The sequence below is a fragment of the Perissodus microlepis genome, chromosome 10 (genome assembly GCF_051167445.1).
Source record: "Perissodus microlepis isolate ML-2025 ecotype Zambia chromosome 10, ASM5116744v1, whole genome shotgun sequence".
NCBI classification, from domain to species: Eukaryota; Metazoa; Chordata; class Actinopteri; order Cichliformes; family Cichlidae; genus Perissodus; species Perissodus microlepis.
This window is the reverse complement of record NC_140470.1, coordinates 11,934,788-11,950,592: the sequence shown is the minus strand read 5'-3', so window position 1 is coordinate 11,950,592 and position 15,805 is coordinate 11,934,788. Positions and strand designations below refer to the sequence as shown.

The window sequence follows — 15,805 nt, the reverse complement described above, 5'->3', positions numbered from 1 at the left end:
GAGAATAGCATGTGTATGACTCATCTGCACTGCTGGTGTTGATTAGACTGTTTTAAACCCAGCAGTACCTCCAACGCTGGCTCCATTTTTATGAAACGCTTTCTTTCTGAGTGGGCAACGGTGGAGAAAATGGGGTTAAAGTCACGGAGTGCAGAGGAGACAGGAGCCGGGTAAAGGTCAGGAAGCGGAAGTACACTTCACCTTTAATCCTGTCAACCACTTGGCGGCAGACTATTTAAAGCAACTGCCACAGGGGGGGAAAAGTACAACTTATAAAGCATCCACATGTTCTCCTATCTACAGTCAAAGTGACCTGTGACATGGATGGTATAATCATTTTGTGAAAATCAAGTTTATTTTGTATATAATCATCATATATTATATATACCATATATTACTGTTTTAAACAGTAATATATGGTTGCCTGTGAGGATTATGGAGAATGAGATTATATTAGTTTCATTAGTTACAATCATCCGAAAACTACTTTTAACACTAGCTGGCTTCTTTTATTGTCAACTGTGAAAGTGATGCTATATTTAACTACACGTTGGTCACTGCTATTCCACCTAGTTTCTAGAACATGTCTGATCATGAGTAATACATCAATCCCTCCGCCCATGAAACTGGCAAAGAGTAGCAGAAAGATGACTGGGAAGCAGGCACGAAAGGAAGTTTGAGTTCCCTTAAATAACATTTATTCATTTCTCTATCTTGGTTTGCAGTAAACATGAGCAAAAATATACATACAGTTAGAGCAGAAAATAAAGATCCAGAATATTTATCATCTGTTAGGGAGAGAGTGTTTGAACAAATTCACTGAATTTCCTTCTTGTTGGCTTATAATACCAGTCTTAAGCAATAATACAGTTTAACATTAAGGGGCAATGAGATTGTTTTTTACTTATTCATGTAGTTATCTCTACTTATAAACCAACAGTTGGCTTTCTTCAACCTTTGCAGTGGATAAAGCGTTGTCAGAACTCTGACAGAAAGCTTTGATTATAGGTTTGTTTTAAAACAGTAAAACAAACTCAAATGACAAAAACATTCAAAGAAAAAAAAACCTCAAATCCATATCTATTCAAGTTTCCTTGAATACAATTCTGAAAATCTATCTAGTACGTCCTATCACATGATATATTCCAGGCTAATGTATTCTCTCATCTTTACAACAAAATACTCTTTTATAAACAAAACAATTCTTTTTTTAATGGTTCCATCATCATAATGACACACACTGACATATATGCAGTCTTTCCCTTTTGTTCCTTACTGTTTCTGATGCACGTCGCTCTGATTGTGTTACAACCTTTCCTGTAAATATTCATATAGCCACACAAGAAATAAATATATTGCTTTTCAAAGACATTTCCAAATTATCACAGGAAAAAAAGCAGATAAATGGAGATAACAGGAAATAACATTCTGTGACACTGGGGGAGCAACACTGTCTGTCCACCAGGAGGCACTGTTATGTCGTGGTGAACCATGTTCCTTTGTGCGTATTATTATTATATAAGAGGAGGCCTTTTTATTATCACAGGGTATTTAGCCCCCCAGCTGGATCCTACAGTATCTCTGCATGGGATCCTTACTCAGATCTACTGCTGAGGATGTGTCAGACAAGTGGAAATTCAATTTTAACTGTCATGTAGATCTTTGGTTGAAGAAGTCATCTTCACATGCGTGAGTGAAACAAGAGTGTCCAATTAGCCAGTGAAGCGGAACACTTTTATTTGTTGTGATGTGATTCAAACTAAACAAAGTGTAATGTGAATGTGGTGAGCAAAATGAGAAATGAATAAACCTTGAACCGGCCGCCTGACACGAGGAGGAGGAGCAACAGAGTGGGGTAAAGAAGTTCAGCGTGCCTGCTCTGGATTAGCTGACCAGATTAAGAGATTACATTGAAATTAAGTAAGTGTTGCAGCAATGCAAGAGGAGAAATGCATGCAAACTGGGTGGCGGACTCATGAAAAATTACTGTTAGAGCTGATCATCCATTATAAATGACCTTTCAAATATAGATCAGATAATCACCTTGGATCTAATGGGCTTGCCTTCATTCTCTGTCAGATGATGCAGTCTTATTTAAACCACTGCAAGATATTTGCAGGCATACAGAGAAACACACAGCCTTCCAAAAAAAATTAATAATCAGCCAGACCTTAATGTGAGTGAACAGATGCTCGTGTTCTATATTTGCTGCAGTGACATGGCAGGATCACAGTCTAACTGATCTAACAGTTTTGGAGCTGTGCAGAGGTAACGTGCCCGAGTTTAAAAGTGTGACTCCACAGATTTCTCAAGCCAATAATTTAAGGGATGCTTAGTAAACAGCTCAAGCACTAAACTCAGGAACATGTCTGACTTTTTTAGAGGCTGAAACTGGTTGTCTTGTTATCAGTATGGGTTTTCCTTCAGTATGATTCATACAACACCGGGGAACACAACAACATCGAACCAAAAAAATATCCTTCTTATGTGGTCAAAGGAGTAAATCTTCATGTTGTTTTTAATTTGCTACAGCCCTACAAATCAAAACTGAACTAACATTCAAAATAATAAAGCAACGACTGTCTTTTAAAATAAGAGGTAAAGTGTACATTTTCGTATCTCAGATGCATCCTTTAGGTGAAGAAAATGAGAATGAATGAGAAAAAAGAAAACTACCCAAAACACAAAAAACAAACAACTTTCAACATCCTTCTTCCTTCAAAACTGGAAATGCATTAATAAACTCAAGTCAGCTTCACAAAAAAAGAAAAGAATAAAAGCGCACTTTCTGTGCAAAACAATACCATTTTTTTTTACAATGGCATCTATTTCTGATACAAGTGAAATAGATGCAATACACTCAATAATACAGCTCCTCTAAACATCGATTGAATATTAATATTAAAAACTGAAACGCAAGAAATTCTTGGTTTGACTTTGGGAATAAAATGCGATATTGAATTTTGTGTGTGTGTGTTTGTGTGTTCGTGCAGAACAGAGGTCTATTTTGTCATTTTCACATGATATTCAGCTATCTTATTGGACTGCAGTCCAGGAGCCACAAAGCTAGAGTTCAGTTTACCCCGTAACCGACTGAGAATTCAGGTGTTACATGACCCCCCCATATATAAATATATATATATCATCTGTTTCACAAGCTACTCTCAGGCCACACAATGAGAGTGAATATCAAATGATCCAAAATGATTACTATTTAATAGAAGTCATCTGATGAATGGATACAGGCATTCATAATGCATGCCACTTAATGAATATTGCACATTGCATGCAACTTCCCGACCTACAGTATGAACTAAAACACACGATCTCCTGCACTCTTTACTCCTCTTTACCTGTAATGTGTACCTCATGTTCTTCTTTTTTGGGGGGGGGGTCATCTTACTGTATCACATTTTGAAAAAAAAAAACACACTGCGCGTGAGGTCCCTCCTGGTGGTCAGTCGCTGAACTTATTACAGATGTAAGCAGCCGAGAGGTGGGACACAGGAGCCTCCTGCCTTTGTAGCATACTAAGACAATACGCACATGCAAATGGCATCATCTCTGCATCAATCCTGTTTGTTGGAATATTCTTTTAAAGTGCAACAAAATAGACGCACTGATGTAAGATTACTATTATTATGCTGTATAAATACTGTAGATATACACGCTCGGTATTGTAATTTGTGGATCTTCATATCTAGAGGGATACTCTATGAGGAGGCAGCGGGTTGGCGGGGGGTGGGGAGCAGCAGTACAGTGGTAAAGTTGCTGATCCTTGCAAACTCTGCAAACACACGTCCACGTCCTTTATAGCCCCCTAGTTTGTCATGCAGTATAAATAGACATCACCTCAAACTAACTGATGGAAAATAACCTGTGTGTGAATGCTCACAGAAATAATGACAGGATTAGCACCCTTTTGGTTCTCGCCTCGTCTCGCCACGCAACCTGACAAAGAATTTCCCACAAAAATCTGTGGAGAGGTGTGGGGTGGAGGGTGGGGGTGAGGTTGGAAAGGGTTGGGGGTGTAAACAAATCCTACAAAGGGTGTGAATACTGTGATTTTTGTTTTCTGTGCATGTGCAGTGTTGCTGAGAATGAAGACAGTATGTTTTGGGGGATGAGGCTGGTGGGGGTGGGGGTTAGGGTGGGGTTGGAGGAGGGGGGTAAACCTAGTTTTTACTGTTGATCCTCAGCTTGAAAGACACTCGCCCAGCAAACTTGTCCCTTTCACCTCCAACGGGAATGTTTTCGGCGTTGATCTTGCACTCAATGTTCACGTCTTCATTGTGAGTAATGTTGAGGAACTTGACTGCAACCAAGGGCTGAGAGTAGTTCACCTGCAAAAACAGTCAACAAAGACGTCGTAAACCTATGGACCCAGTAGGTTTAACTCTGTGGTCTGTGTGCGCAATTGTAAACAAACACACATTAATTATTAACAGTTACTGCTATCATGTTTACAGCACATTATATTTTAATTTAAACCACATTCTTACCTGCGCTTTCTTGCCGTAGTAAGGGAAGTACATAGGGTTGATTGTGCCATTTGGAGGAAAGTAAATCAGCTCTCCAATTTTATCAGCGTCATCTTTCTGAGGGGGTGAAACGGCTTCATCAGTTATACAGCTATAATCTCCACTTTATAAGGTGAAGGTGAGCTTTATTTGTCTACTTTTCTCTAAATTTCTTTCTCCTACATATCTACCATCTAGTTCTAAAATGCAAATACAAAACAATGTGATCGACTGCTACAGATATATCATATAGAAATATAATCTAAACCAGGGGAGTCAAACTCTGAGGAAGGTAACGCAGCGTCAAATTTTATAGTGACTAAGATAACCTGTTAAGTAGAATCCTATGTAAATAACATTTTTTAAAGCCAATTTCAACAATATTTTTATCTACATTCAGCAACTTTGTTATTATAAACACGGGCATCATAAATCGTACAAATTACTAAACACCTTATGTCAGTGTGATATGGCAGACTAAGTCATATGAAGACAGATATGTCTCAAGATATAATCTTAAATAGAGTAAAAAGTGCAAAAATACTAATACTAATACTTTTTACACACTTTGTAAAACCACCCAGTGGGTGAAACTGGGCCCTTTGGCAGACCTCTTCTTGCCCAAAGGCTTTTTGTTTGACACCTCTGATCTAAACTGTACCAAACATAGGTCCTGGACTTTTTCTTACCCATTGATCTTTGCCAACTCTGTATTTCTGCGAGTGAACAAATTAATGGAACACAATGGAGAAAAGAAAAGGGCAGCGATAAAAACAACTGGCTTGACTGACAAGACAGCATGAAAAAAAATTCACGATAGCTAAGAAAGGAAGATGGAGGTAAACGACAGGTGGAATACTGCAGATGACGTGAGGCACAATAGCTATGAATAAAACTGTTATGTCAAGCCTCTGATTGTGAAAGACAAAAAGGGATTACCTTTGCAGCACAGGTGACATACGGAGCCTGGTTATCCTTTCCTGGCAGCAAACCAATCACCTGATGAGAAAATAAAGAAAACCGTTTTTTGTTCATTTTTAGGCGATATAACATAAGTGAATGATGATAAATGCAAAAACCAATCAGTTTAATTATGATAGTGACTTTTTTCTTTTTATCATTTCCAACCAGTTTGGTTGTCTCAGTCACTCCATGTCTCCTAGCAACACCAGTCCCTTTCACTCCCCTCTCTTTTCCTTTCATACCCGATTCAGCTTGATGATGATGCATGGCTGGCCTTCTCTGTATCCATAGTAACGGTCTTCGATTCCAGAGCAGCTCTGGAGGACCGTGCGGTTGAACTGACAGGATCGTTTCGGGTTGTTCTTCACCTCACCGCTGTCCTCCTGGATGAAGTACTTGTCTGGGGTGCACTCGTGATTTTTTTGGGCTTGGAGGGAATCATTGTAGGCTGCAGGGAAAATAGGAGAGTGTGTATGGGGTGAAATTGTCTTTATAATCAACTAAGATTCCAATACAAGACGCTCTCCTGTCAGCTAACTATAAAGAGATTATCTGTGTATGTCATAACATTCTGTCTTAGAGGGCAAGAGCCAAACTTACGTTGAAGGAACTTGTCCAATGTCTGGGCATACAGGTCCCAGCTCTCAGTGTCCTCTTTAGTATAGACTATTTCAAAGGTGTCATCTGCCCGAGGTCTAATCACCAAGCCTGAGAGTGACAAGAGAGACAGCAGGGAGTACATGACACAGTGCACAGACCATGATCTGTGTTCATGCAGCTTGTATCTATAGTTTCTGCACCTGGTGTGGAGAGCCTGTCTTGCCAGGTTGGTCTGTGTTCGTCCAGGGTCTGCAGCATGACATACATGGTGAGAGCAAACATGCCAGCGAGGCAGGTGTAGAAAATTAAATAGAAGAGAAAAATAAGGCCTGCAGACAATGAGAAAATAGAGCCATATTAATATAAGCAGTAGTAACAAAAATGGAATATTAAAATATTACAAAACAGCATCTTCCCCAACTGGAAAAAATGACATGAAAGTAGCACTATATGTAAAAAAAACCCAAAACAATTTCTTCATCATCAGATTTGGTCAGTTGATGTTGTAGAAAGATAATCTGATCACATGCACCAAAATATAACATAATATAATTTGTGTTTATGTGTTTGTTGCATGGAAAATGTATGTTTGATACACTGTGCAAAAAACCCCAATAACCTTTAAGCCTTTTTTTTTGCTATGATTACATTATTTAGTCTGCTGTACACCACAGTACATCTATGAATTATGCATAAAGTCCATTAGACTAACATCTGCAAGTCAGCAAAGTCCATTTCATTATAATTGCAGCACACAAACACTTAATGAGTACAAATAATCTCACATCTGAATTGATGAGTAGTTCATGTCTATTACGTCACTCTCTAACCAAACATGTCCACGGGATTTCAGTTAATCCTCGTTAAATTGCTTCACTGCATCTGCAACATCTGCCTCTCTTTCTCTCTCACTCGCATGAAACAAATCATCCTTTTGATGCAATGCTTAAAATATCATCGTTTAAAGTTAAAATAACTGGAGGCAACACGTTTTCACTGTAATGCAACTAATGCAAGTGGTCTGAGAGAGAACTAGAGTCCTGCATCTCCCCAGGGCTCTATTTTAAGGCTTTAGATCATCTAGACCACAATAGGAGACTGTGTCCAATCATGGGTCTTTTAAAAAGAATAACAGGGAAGCACTATAGGGTAGCATAAAAAGCACAAAGTGCATGTAGGATATAAGAAGCAGTGGTGCAATGTGTGAAGCAGAAGACATCCACCTGGGGAGCAGGGTTTGAATCATATGTGAAGCCATAACTCAATACTGACTCATTTTAGCACACATGCCAGTGGCTGTACAGTGGAAGGTGCTTAGTACAGATCAGGCAGAGCTTTTCCTTCCATATTTCTGCCCACTGCAGGTTTTTTATTTTATTTTATCAACATAAACTCAAAACACAAGCTGCACATTAATCCGTAAATTCTTTGTGTTTTTGCATGGACTGAAAAATAAGTATGACACAAAGTGAACCTAACCACGCAGGAGTTCGTGGCTGACGACCAACTTCATTATAGAACTGTCCTGTCCACAGAAAGGAAGGAAGAATGACAGAAGGCAACACCGGGAGAGAGAAAATAAGGATGCCCCGGAGACTGAGCCAGAGTCAGGGGACTAGGTTTATTAATAACTGTGTACGAGCAAATTGATAATGATAATTACATTTGATATAAAGAAGAGTTTGTTTTTAATGCTTTACTTTGTCATTGTTGTGACGAAAATACTGAGATTTCAGATGGAGATCCTAACTTGGCATCTTTTCATTGTTTATTTTGTGAGATCAACAAATTCATAAACCATTTCTGAGGCGATCTTTCTAACTTGGAACCATCAGATACATTTGAAGCAGCTATTTTCTTCCTATCCACATACAGAACATGTATGTGACGCATCCCCCATTTCAAGCATCGACACCTGAGGCCATTGTTGGGAGGCAGCTGAGTGCCTTGACCCTGCACCTCTGCTGGATGGCCCCCAGCGTGGCGCTCACTCCCTCAGTCAGCAGGCTCAGCATCGCATTTGTCTCCCTGCGCTGCCAGACTGGCAAAATGTCAAGGGGAGATGGAGGGGGGGTGGCAATCGCAGAGGGGTATCTTGATGATTTACAGCTTGTGTGCACAGCTTGTGTGTGCATTTTTTTGCCTGACTGTACCTGAAGTTTTAGAATCTAATAAAAACGAATCCCTTAGTGGGATGACAATGAGCATCCCATCTACACCACAGAAAAGACACAAGCTCAGTTATTAATTATACACAGACCATGAACTATGCTGGAGGCAACGCAGCAAGAGAGACGCTATGATCCAACAAAAGTGGCAAAGTGTTTGTCTCTGTCGTCAAGGGGGTGGGGGGATTTTTGTGCTAACCACAAATATGACACCACCCAGGGGGAGAACGAATGTACGCACATCCAGACGGGATCAAGCGTGCAGGCAAGGTGGCTTCCCCCCCCCTGGCAAACAGGGTGTTGGGTTTACAGCCTGCCCTCTCAGTCCATGCTGATGATGGACAGTGAGGCGTCTCTGTTTCGCACTGGTTTTGTATGCAGACGGCGATTGAAAGAAAAGAACAAAAGGACAGGCTCGGATGGTCCACTACCCTGTTCTTTCTTCGGTAATAATGGCAGGAGGTGTCCCTTTTTTCTTTCACAATTAATTGGGAGGCCATGCTGTTTAATCGCTTTGCAACTTGCTGATCAAACGCACCTCTGAAATAAAAATGAAAAGGTCTGGCGAGAGCATGGATAGCTTTGAGCTGTGGCTCTTTCGCCGGAAAACACTGCTAATTATCTCGTACACAATGTTAAAGTAACAAAGAGCACCGTGATTCTGTTCACCATGAGGTCCTTTGAGGTTCTCTTCCTGTGTTGCAGTGTGGACTTTGTTTCTGGAAGTGGGAGGTCCAGAACACTTCATTAGTCAAGCTAGTTGTCTGACCATGTTTCACTGTGTCAGCTTGTGGCATGTGTAACAACAAACCTGCAGCACTGCTCTCCTTTATCAAGGTTATTTCCATATCATTACAGCTCTTTACAGAAAGCAGAACACAAAAGGAAGTGTTCTGCGTCTCATCCTCAAAGAAGTCTTTGATCTAATGCTTTGAATGTGCATTGTGCTGCAGAAACACATTTATGCCTTAAAGAGACTGGAAACCTGCATTTAAACCCCTCTTCAGTACAAGCCGTAAGAAACTGTATTACGAGTAGATTAGGCCGTGTTGCCAGCACATTGGAAGTAATGGTACAGTATGTACAGCATTAGGAGAATGAGAAAGTGCTACTCTGAAAAGCCAAGTTTAGCAGACCTACATGTAGTGGCTAACTCCAGAAATAGCCTAATTACCAAGTCTCAGAGAGCGCAGCTTAAAAAGGCCAACAGACCTTAAAGCACCTGGGGCACATTGAGCTGGATTAAGTTGTACACTGTGGGAGGATTCCAGTTAAGGAAGCTACAGTCCATGAGTCCCAGCCCCACACTGAAAGAATAATATATGTGCAATGATGAAAAATAATCAGAAAATTCAAACTCAAAGTAAAGACTACGTTTAACACAGTTTCAGCCTCGAGTGCTAAACTCAAGTCTCTGAGCTCAGATCTTCAGTGAAAATGTGAAAATGAATCCAAGTTCCTAAAAATGTTTTACTTTGCCAGAACACGCTGAATTTGATACCTTCCTCTCCAGCCAATGAACTCATTAGATTAGGATTAAATCCCTTACTGATTTACACACACTGGGAGGGGTCGAATTGGAGGTGATACAAATAGCATTTAGCCCTCGGCTTTACCCAGATTAAACATGCTCCAATGTCATTAGAACAGAGCCATATGCGCCCTGTCATCTCATGAATCTTTGAACTAGTTGCAGGGTCTTTGTATAGCAGAAAAGGTGTCAGTATATGGCAACACTACGGTGTTAAAAAGAGGATTTGACCTGATCGTCGCTCAGCATCTCAGGGGAAAAGCCTGGAAATAAATGACATCATGTTGCACACACACTTGATGAAGCCACGGGCATGCAAACAAATCTCTGTACAACTTCAGTAAGCCGCTTTCCTAGAAAAAGTCTCCTCTGCGGCAGAATGAAAGTCATAGTTATAACTAAATCACTCTTCAGGAGAGAAGAATCGATTACATGCACTTTACAAGAAAGTGGAGCCTTTTTATTTTCAGCAATGCTCCTGTAATCAGGTTTATCCAAATGTAAAATAAAACCAAATGCCTCCACCCTTATGCTGGGCGCAATGCGCAGGGAAAGCATTGCAGAAAAAATACATTAAATTAATAAAGTAGACAGGAGTTGGGGTGGGGGGGGGGTGGAGGGGTTCAGCTGGCTTCCACAGGAGCGGTGCCGCAGTCAGATTTCAGCACCAACCTGTAGTGGACAGCGACATCCATCTCATCGCCTGAAGGAAATTACCGCCTAACTTCAAGCAGGGTCGAAATTCATGTCATGGTTACACACGCTCATTTCTCTCTTACAGCATCTTAGCGAACCTTTAGGGGGGAAACCACTGTGGCAGAGACCTGTTACAGAGCCGGGGGACCCTGTTTGCTGCATTGCCGTAGCTGGACAGCACTTACCCCAGCTGCTCGCCGTTCTGCCCAGAAACTCCCTCGTCCTCGGGTTCCATAGAAACTCCTTCCAATCGCTTTTTTCTCCATCCTTTGCCATTTTCTAACGAACTGCTCCAAAGCTCAACTAAAAGCGGCCTGATGACACTGAGCGCCGGGCTGAAGCACTTTGCCCTGACAGCAGAGAACAAGAGGGATGGAGAGAGAAGGAGAGAGAGAGCCCTGCCGTATCACTGCTCCTACAGGAAGAAGACCGGCATTAAAGAAGTCGACTTAAACACTCAACGAGCCCGCATGAAAATAAATAAAGTAAAAGCACTACTGTAGCCTAGATTATATGAAGGACTGGTAGGCCAACAGAAGAGGTAGCAGTTTCACACTCAGAACAGACCTAGTGACTGCCCTCCCCCCCAGCTCTTGTCTGCATGCCGCAGAGTTTTGATGAGTGGTGCAGAAATGTAGCGATACTGCGGTAAAGCACTCCCTCCGCCTCCCTCTACAAGCGCCACACCGCTCTCCACACATACATCCTAACACGCACGCACCAGCGCAGGCCTTAACCCTCCTCCCGCATGCCGTGATCCACAGCAGCTCCCGCCTACTCCACCCGCCTGACCAATCACCTGCTCGGGATCCTCACTCCTGATGCACGAGAGACAAGCCTCAGAGCAAATCGCTTGGTGGCTTAGGGCATCCCTTTATTGGCTAAGTGGTTCTTGACGTCACGTATCCAAAGAAAAATCAACAGAATAATTTTAATAATCCCTCATGGACCGTAAAGTGTCTCTGTTGGTGAATCCACTGTCCGCTTGAGGTGACTAATTTATGTCCCATTCAGGCTTTTATTTATTTTTGAATCAAGTTATGTCAGGAAAGCCTTGGAGAATTTATTTATTCAGTTTTTTTCCTTCTAGTAACAGCAGTAAATGAAAATTAGGCTTTTTGAAAGGATAACATAGAAATTACATTAAACCCTATATATACATTATTAACATCGTTTACACATCAAAAATATACAGTCACCCACTTTCAGTTCTAAATATTTCCGTATAACTTATTAGAATCTGGAGCTTACGAGGTTCTTAAATTAGCCAAATAGAACCACAGATTGAACAACATACATATTACACATTGTCTTTAATTATTTAACAAAAATTAAGCAATATTGCAGAAGTATTGTATTTAAAACTAAGTAAAATTCACAATTCTATGGTTTATTATAAACACCTTTAGCAGCAATAACTTGAAGTAACTGTTTTCTGTATGATTTTATCAGTTATTTACATTCATGTGGACACCTTTGGACTGCTGTTCTTTACATTGCTTCAGTTCATTGAGGTTTGCACGCTCTCTTAAAGTACCACCACAGCATTTTAGTCATCCTGATGTCTAGATTTGGGCCATTGCAACACTTTGGTTCTTTTCGTTTGCTTTAGATTCATTGCCATGATTAGGACCATTGTCTTGTTCTGAGATCCAGTTTGGGCCAACCTTTAGCTGTCAGATAGATGACCTCACATTTGACTCTAGAATACTTGTTGTTCAACTCGACAACTGCAAGGTGCCCAGGTCCTGTAGCTGCCCAAATCATTACTTGTTCAGTGCCATGCTTGACAGTTGGTATGAGGTGTTTGTGCTGATTTGCTGTGTTTAGTTTTGCTAAGCACGGCGAAGTGCAAACCTATATGTCCACTTTGGAATGATGTCCTCTGTCAAAGGACATCATTCCAGAGGCCCTGTGGTTTAATGCTCCAAACTACCAAAACCTCTGCTTTTACAGAGGAGCTCACACTTGATCATGATCAGTTAATGAAGTGCATTCAATTAGCAGCAGCTGGCTGCTACTTATCTTCATAATCAGTATGAAAACAGTAAGGGAGTGCTTAGTTTTTCACATACTCCCTTTGGATTGACATTTTAGCTTAATTTTGTTAAAAATGAAATAATAACACTGTGCAGTGTGGACACACTCAGTATGTCCACACTTTTTACTTACTTGTAGAACTTTGTAAGGACCAGATGATTATTTAAATGTCCTGATACACGGAACCTTAGAACTGAAAGAGGGTGTGCTTTCATTTTCACATAGCTGAGGTTAAAATGTGAAATCCCTGTTGAATCCAAATGATAAAGAACACGTCAAGGGTTACTGAGTCAAATGGCTATTACGTGTATGCGTTATCTTAAAGAGCTGACTGGATTATCACATGCACGAAGACACAACAGAATGTGGTGTGAAAACATGAAAACAACATGTGTTTGTTGTGTAAAGTTCATTATATAAAATTTATTTTCAATGACAATATCAATGCAAATATAGCACTACAGTGATTTCCAAGGTACACCGTATCTTACCATATCAATATAGTATGGCACTCATATAATGGCCACTGTTTTTAGAAGACACACAAAACCAACAGCTTCTGTAAACTATTCTGGAAATGATACCGAGGGTTCCATATCAGTCCGTGAAAAGGAATCATAGTAAGGTGATTACTTGGTATCGGCAATCAAAATTGGGCACAATAGTAAGAATCATTGGAGCATTTCAGTGTAAGGAATCTCTGCATGCATTGCACTTGCCCATTTCCTTCAACCTGGCCTGTGTTTGCTTGAAAATGGACTCTGATCCTCAAACGCGAGCAGGTGGAGCTAAAACAAAAAAGGCCAAGTAGTGACTCTCAAACACTTAGATAGGTCTTCTTTTCACTGGGTGTACTGTACTGTACAGTTTGGTGCTTACTATCATTAAAAAACGACAACAACCAAGAGACATTCAAGCGCCTTAATACTATTACAGACGGGCTCACTCTTTAAGGTACGAACTTCATTTCACGTGGCTTTCAGAAAGGAAAAACAAAAGAAAGAAAGAAAACCAAAATAATAAATAAAAATAAACCCAAAACAAATATCTCACAATAAGCACTATATTAATAATGTTTCTCATGGTAACACTGTATAGTTGAGTGAACAACACCAGTATTTCAAGATAGCAGCAAGTATTCAAAAATGTCAAGACAACGGGCTGTTGAAATCTGTACACAAATAAAAATGGATGTAGAAAAAGGGCATAAATAAATCAATAACACAGCTTAAAGGGAGTCTTGCATAAATTGAAATAAACAACTGTTGGGCTGTGCCTTTCTTTAGAGGGCTTACTGTTTATTAGTAGAACTATAAGTAATGCATGGACTGGCTGCAGCAGATAAAGTACTTAATTCTTTTAGAAAAAACAAGTGAACAAAGTTATGTTTATACAATATATGCTACATAATATGTATTGATTACAAGTATGAAAATGGAAATAATTGCTACATTTTCAATAGAGTTGTACATATCTATTTACAGTACATTAGGGTTTAACTTGTCCTAAGCGTATACAATGTTTTGTGCAGATTGTTCCAGCATTCTGTTTGAGGTGATCAATACTCACAGTCTTATCAGTTGCACCATATTGCACAGTCTGTGTTGATGGGTGTCGAGTGCCTGTTTTTCGGTGTGGTGGAACAATCACTAATGTGCAACTGTGGATAAGCATGAGCGATGAAATTTTTTTTGTACCATTGATCTGTATCTATATTTGGCTGGACTGCACAGCATGTGCCATCTGTCACCTATTTATTTATTTATTTTTTCCTAATGAGGACCCCCCACCCCCACTCCCCCCAAACAACATATTCAGCTTTTTATACAACCACACGTTATCATAGTGAAGATTTGCTGTATGTAAAAGTTTGCCATGATCATCTCTACACTAATTTTTTTATTTTAGTTGGGATTTTTTTGTTTGTTTTTGTTGTTGTTTTTTACAATACTGTATGTCTATCGTGACATGCAGAGAATGACACAGTAAATATGACTTCTTCAAGTCTTAGATATGTATTGTAGGCTAGTTGACACAAGTTTTAATTATGTTGCTCCAGCGTCGGGAGGATATTGCTATAAAATTGCAGAAACGTTGAGAAAGTAAATAGATTTACATTACAAATATGCAAACAGATACAGTAGGTAGCTTTTACTCCTCGGTGATGATTATTTGCATCCACAATGACAATCTATTGATACCAAGACATCTCATATACATTCACAATTTCAAGAAACACTTCAGCAACTTATCTATGAGTCTTGCCTTTTCTCATCCACAGAGTAGTTTTTAAGCGTGTTGGACACCTGCTTGTTGGCGAAAATACACAATTTATGTATCAAGTAGTCAGGAAGAAATTTGGCAACACCGACTTCAGAAAACAACCCGCTAATTATTAGTTAGTTGGCGTCTTCCTTTTGTAGCAATAATACTGGTGTTTTGTGGCAAAAAACATTGGCAATTAGAACACATTTACATAGTGTACTACATAATACAGAGCAGATACAAATCCAATTTGTAAGAAATTCATGTAGTTTGATTGTAATACTTCTTATTCTTCACCTCTTGATCAGCATTTTTTTTGTTTGTTTTTTTCCACAGATGGGTTCAGAGTCTCCAGTACCCTTCATCAGTTACTGTTCACAGATCAGTTTATCACACAATAAAAATGCTATCAAGGGTTTTCTTCTTGGTCCATAGTCTCCCATTCCCTGGTGGTAATTACATCACCAAAGCCATTTAAAGAATTTTCTAGTTTCTATATCCATTTTTACTCTCATTCATAATTCTGCCATCTTCAGCTCATCTCTTCTAGTGCTGTACTCGCTGGCCTGACTTCCACGTCAGATAGCCGTGTCCCACACAACGGCCTGTGGCCTCTGGCAGGGAGGTGTGCCAGTTTTACGAGGTTCAGGTGTCCGTCTCCAGCTAGGGAGGATGGGCATGCTGTCCTGCTTGCACAAGCTTTTGTCAGGACGCCTGTGTGCCTTGATTTCTTTGCACAGGCAGCGCTTACGCTCGATGACTTCCAGCAACTTGCCGTCTCTCTGGGTCTGCGATGTGGATGGGGTGGTGACCCCACTGACAACAGGTTGTCCCTGTGCCAACTGGGCGAGCTGTTGGAACTGCAGCTGCAGGTGGTGCTGTTGCTGAAGCTGCTGAAGCTGCTGCTTTAACTGCAGCTGCTGCTGGTGTAGCTGAAGCTGCTGCTGCTGCTGCCGTGACACACCGGGACCACTGGGACTGCTGGGACTGCAGGGTACTTGAGGCTGGGCCAAACTATGCAG

General features: G+C 40.4%; 2 protein-coding genes across 3 annotated transcripts in view; both read right to left on the bottom strand.

Annotated features, from left to right (window-relative positions):
* Positions 1-675: 675 nt before the first annotated feature.
* atp1b2b (ATPase Na+/K+ transporting subunit beta 2b) lies at positions 676-11,192 on the bottom strand. The gene is made up of 7 exons (XM_084942035.1): positions 10,664-11,192; positions 6,284-6,412; positions 6,084-6,191; positions 5,726-5,931; positions 5,460-5,519; positions 4,503-4,598; positions 676-4,343 (listed from the first exon to the last, which is right to left on the bottom strand). The coding sequence occupies exons 1-7, from the start codon at positions 10,752-10,754 to the stop codon at positions 4,176-4,178; spliced, it is 858 nt and encodes a 285-aa protein (XP_084798161.1). The 5' UTR covers positions 10,755-11,192; the 3' UTR covers positions 676-4,175.
* A 1,720-nt stretch (positions 11,193-12,912) lies between these two features.
* nyap1 (neuronal tyrosine phosphorylated phosphoinositide-3-kinase adaptor 1) overlaps positions 12,913-15,805 on the bottom strand; it is a 28,329-nt gene continuing 25,436 nt past the window's right edge. For both annotated transcript variants that reach the window (XM_084942032.1, XM_084942031.1), the window contains exon 7: positions 12,913-15,805. In XM_084942032.1, the coding sequence (XP_084798158.1) occupies positions 15,362-15,805 (444 nt within the window). In that variant the 3' untranslated portion in view covers positions 12,913-15,361.